The sequence below is a fragment of the Scomber scombrus genome, chromosome 8, assembly GCF_963691925.1.
Source record: "Scomber scombrus chromosome 8, fScoSco1.1, whole genome shotgun sequence".
Taxonomy (NCBI): domain Eukaryota; kingdom Metazoa; phylum Chordata; class Actinopteri; order Scombriformes; family Scombridae; genus Scomber; species Scomber scombrus.
Genome location: NC_084977.1, coordinates 28,828,496 through 28,833,073, shown reverse-complemented (window position 1 = coordinate 28,833,073; position 4,578 = coordinate 28,828,496). Strand labels below are relative to the sequence as shown.

The 4,578-nt window shown below is 38.9% G+C and overlaps 1 protein-coding gene across 1 annotated transcript; it reads right to left on the bottom strand.

The window, feature by feature from the left end:
• Positions 1-704: 704 nt before the first annotated feature.
• rgs16 (regulator of G protein signaling 16) lies at positions 705-2,045 on the bottom strand. Its single transcript, XM_062424858.1, has 5 exons — positions 2,002-2,045; positions 1,672-1,755; positions 1,499-1,560; positions 1,185-1,351; positions 705-920 (listed from the first exon to the last, which is right to left on the bottom strand). The coding sequence occupies exons 1-5, from the start codon at positions 2,043-2,045 to the stop codon at positions 705-707; spliced, it is 573 nt and encodes a 190-aa protein (XP_062280842.1).
• Between the last annotated feature and the right edge of the window lie 2,533 nt (positions 2,046-4,578).

The following is a 4,578-nucleotide window of genomic DNA, read 5'->3' as shown; positions in this document are numbered from 1 at the left end:
CTGTGATACCCTTGGTGAAAGCTTAAAATGTTTGTTAAATGTTTCTGTGCAAGCATGCGACTCTGCTCAGCGACCCCAAACATAAAACATATTTAAAACCACAATCTTGTTCAATAAGGACATAACAGTTTTGTTTTTTTTCAAATAATTTAGTTTATTTACTGGTATGTAAAAAAGACAAAGGTGATATAAATATTATAACATTATATTGCACATTGGTTTAGTTTTTATTCTGTAAAAATGCAACAGATATCTTTCAGGCAAATAAATACAAATAAATACAAAATCATAAAGAACATGCCTGTTGACAAACAGTGTATACGACTTTAACAGAGAGACGTTGCACGTCACAACCACAAATGTTTGCCTAATGGCAAAGAAAAGTGCTTTTTCCACTGCTCTCGTGTTTGATTGTCAATAAGTCTGTTAAACTTTCATCTGACTTTACTGTCCAGCATCCACCTGGATTCAGTCCTCTTAAGGCATCAACCTCCAACTTTTCCATTACTCTCCTTTCCCCTTGACTTTTATCTTTACTTAGTAGAGAGAGCTTTTACAGATATGCCCATCCACTGCTGCCATCATGACAGTATCTGTGTCTGCACCCGCGTCCAGCTTCTTGATGCAGCACTTAAAGCCATGCCTCTCTTGTTTTAACCCTTATTGCGGCCACTAGCAATCCGCAATCAGCTCACGGAGAGATTTCACGCCTTCTTCTCCTGCTGGGGCTGCTTGGTAACCTTGGTGCTCGGTTTGGCTTGGCAGACCAGATCCCTGTAAACTGGAGAGCGCAGGAATCGGGGGTAGCAGTCTTTGGCCATGAGCATGTAGATTTTGTGTTGGGCCTGGTCAAAACAAGAAGGTGACAGTTCCAGCATGTTGGCTTTTGTGATGTCTCGCGTTTCATGGTCAATGTTGATCTGGGGAAAAAAAGACAGAATCAGATTAGTCTTAGTGTTTGTTTTGCTCAGCGTTTGGAGAGGGCAGTGACATTATCACAACCGTACAGTATTGTATGGAAGAACCCTAACCCTAACCTTAACCCTAATCCAAAACAATTTGTGCTTTAATGATAGGTAGTATTGCATATATATATTTTTTTAAAAGACAGAACATTTCTTGGACCACATCTAAACTGTAAGATTCAGATTTAAATTGATTTTTGACATATGGTGTTTATTTACCTCCCGGGGAGCATCACTGCCGATGAATTCATCATAGATCTTCTGGGCTTTCGCAGGTAGTTTGGCAACAGACTTGGTATTCCTGTAATCTTCACAGGCAAAGTAGAATGCAACGTTCTCCTCGCTGAACTCAGACATCAGGAAGGATGTGAAGGCACACAGTCCATCTGTGGAAAGAGAGGAAATTTGATTACTAATGATTCACAAAGAACGTGCAGGGGGCTGCACGTGTCTGCAACTGTGTCTACAGAATGTGTTTTACTTGCATTTGTACTTGTCTGAAATAATTAAAAATACAGAAATGTTAAACTTACATTTGCTGGACAGGAGTTTTTCAAAGGATTCTTTCCACCTACGGCATTCTTCCAGGGTTGGCCTGAAAACAGATGAAGCATTGTTAGATTAAACCTTGAATTTCAATCCACAACATAGTGCATGTTTAAGTGTACGCTGTAATAATAGCCTAAGTAGTATATGAGATGCTTACTTATTTTTGCCGATTTTGCAGCAGGATAGACTCCAATCAGGTTTTTGCAAAAGGCTTCCCAGCCTTGCTTTCAGCTCCTTAGCCCTGTCAGAAAAAGACAACAGGTTAGATAAATGTTTCACCTGAAATACAAACTCTCTGACACTTTAGTAATAGCATGAATTCACGATTAATACAAATTTAACAAAATCTAAAACTCTTTTAGCTTCTAAAATGCTTTTGCATGTGCAGATGCAAAAGGATAAAACAGCAATGCTTTGTTCATGGTAATCCAGTAATCCAAATCCATTAAGATCAGCCCAGTTGGTGTTTGTATTAAGCTTCATGTACCTTTCCAGGCAGCAGGTAGGCAGCGATGCTAGTCCTTTACACATAGTAGCAGGTTGAAGCTGGTAGGAGTGGTGTTTCGGTCGGGTGGTGGTAAAATATCTGTTTAGAGAAGCTCAGAAGGGAGCGAGATCGTCTGTGTGTCTGAGTAGAGGCAGAGCAGAGGTTTTATAGTCCTACCTCCCCTGCCTCTGATGTGTCATCAGACCTCTCATCCAATCACAGAGAAAGAGAGAGAGAGAAAGATGGTGAAGTCAGAAAATGGGGGAGGATATGCAAGGACGCGGCTGGGAAATTACTGTCAAATGAAAAAAAGCCACTGATATTCTGTGCTGTGTTTTCCTTACATGTCCCTGAAAACATACCCCAGTGTATCTATTAGGGTTTTGTTTTCTGCCTTGTCTTTCAAAACAAGTAGTTACACAAATGAAAATAGAACAAATATCATCCATGCAGTATGCATACAGTACCAGTCAAAAATGTGTACATGGTTTCTCTTTCAAATGAATGAGAGAGTGTGTTGAAGCTTCTGACTGTATGTGAGACACCTGTATATATTTAAAGTGTAAGTGCAAGCTTTCTCTTGATTTATTCCTCTAAAATGGAATAACCTTGTCAATATTCTTACATTGTAAGTGTGTCAGGTTTAAGCTTCTCACAGTCTGCTTCAGTCATCACCTGTTCAATGTGAGTTTTTTGTCCTTATTTGTAGTCTTTGTAAACTGTTTATCATTTACCTACTTGTTAAACAACAATGTTTAAATAAAAGCTTCCATCAGTCACTGAGTATATGCTAAAACTCAATAAGTGTGATAACATCCTGTTTTGTCAAATCGCTTCTCGACAGCTCGCGTTCTCCTCTGTCTCTGGTTCGCGGTTCTGCTTTGCACAAAGAAAAGATAATTGAAGAAATAGGCAGGTTGATAGAGCACATTTCCAGCGGTAAACACAATAACCCACAACCTCCTTATGGGCATGATAAAGGTGTTCATTCTAGTGAATGATGGGAAGGAAATGCAGTATTCACTCTGTTTAATCATATTACTGTAAGCAGGGCTGGGGATGTACAGCACACTGCTCGACACAATAAAGCTGAAGCGGGAACGTTTCCCATATGACGAGCTACAGGTTGCTTATCTAGGATTTGTTTGTCATGTTATTTAGATTAAAGGGGACATTAGGTAATCCGAGACTTTATGTGACACTCTCTTGCACAGCTGTGCAGTGGCCTGTAGTTGGCACGTTTCCAAAATGAACATTAAAGCAGAGGTGCAACTGAAATCACACAAATATTTATCTCTTTATTTGACAAGGACTAGACCCACTGGAACCAATACAGGAATTAGAGCATTAAAAGACATCCAACAACTACTTCACACATGACAGTGGAAACATTGTATTGCACCCATGATGTTATGAAAGTCTATACCCATAAGCGTTTCGAGGAATTGAGAGCCAACAGGGCTGTGTGATAGATAAAATCAGCTCATTTACTGGCAAATTCAATCTGCTCATAAAAAGGTTTGTTTTAAAAACTGGGAAATGTGACACCAATGTGTTACTCATGCTATTTCCTAGGAAGCAGATTAATCATTTTTATGCAAGTTTAAGTATAAACTATATAAACCAAATGTGAGGAGATGTCAGTAATTGACTCTCATGTGACCCCAGATGTTTTATTGTTACTGTATTTTAAAATACTGTAAGATAATAGAAATCAAGATTTGAGTCAAATTCATAACTCAAATTAAATCTGTTTTTCAATGCTTCCTGACTTCCTGAGCCTGTTTGTTTTGCTCAATCCCCAAATTTAGTAAATTCCTAGTGAAGACTATTTGGAAACATGTCATAAATATTTGGTTTTAAAAGAAAGCTACATCAGTTCCCCCAAAAAACAGCTGGGAACTGTATTTGAAACTAACAGTAAATAGTGTTTTTGTTGGGCAATACCTTCAACAGTGAATTCAGAGCTCTGGTTTAGTGTTTACAACAACAGGACACTGTACGCAGGATCGACTCAAAATAAATTACACGGCCCGTGTTCACGTTAATGAAGGAACATATCATTCTGTGCTGCTGTGTGGTTGCTGTGTCATTGATTTGTTTTTTGACAACATTGGGGCTCTGTGTCACAGGAATGACATATATCTGAGGATGTGGATGTAAAGACAACACTTCATTCATTGTTCATTGGCTTTTTCATCTTATTTGTTGACAAAAACATCAAACTGATCCTTTAAATAGGACATGGATGGGAATTAGAGCATCCTCACTTAAAAAACAACACTTATGTTTCTTCTCAATCACCATGGTATAATAGGAGTGATGTTGTTAGATGCTTGGAACATGTTTTGATTGAAGTTTCAGTACTGGTTACAAACCCTTAAGAAAAATGATTCTTGATTTAAAGGTTTCCCCGAGGCTACAAAGAAAGCTGTGCAAAGGGAACAGCCCATGTAACACAGACATTTAGCGACAGCTCACAGTGTACCAAGACCAAGTTATTAGGTTGAGTCAGCTAATGTGGAGTGGTTTGCTCCAGCTGGGAAGAGGGACAACTGCAGGGATTACCGAACCTGT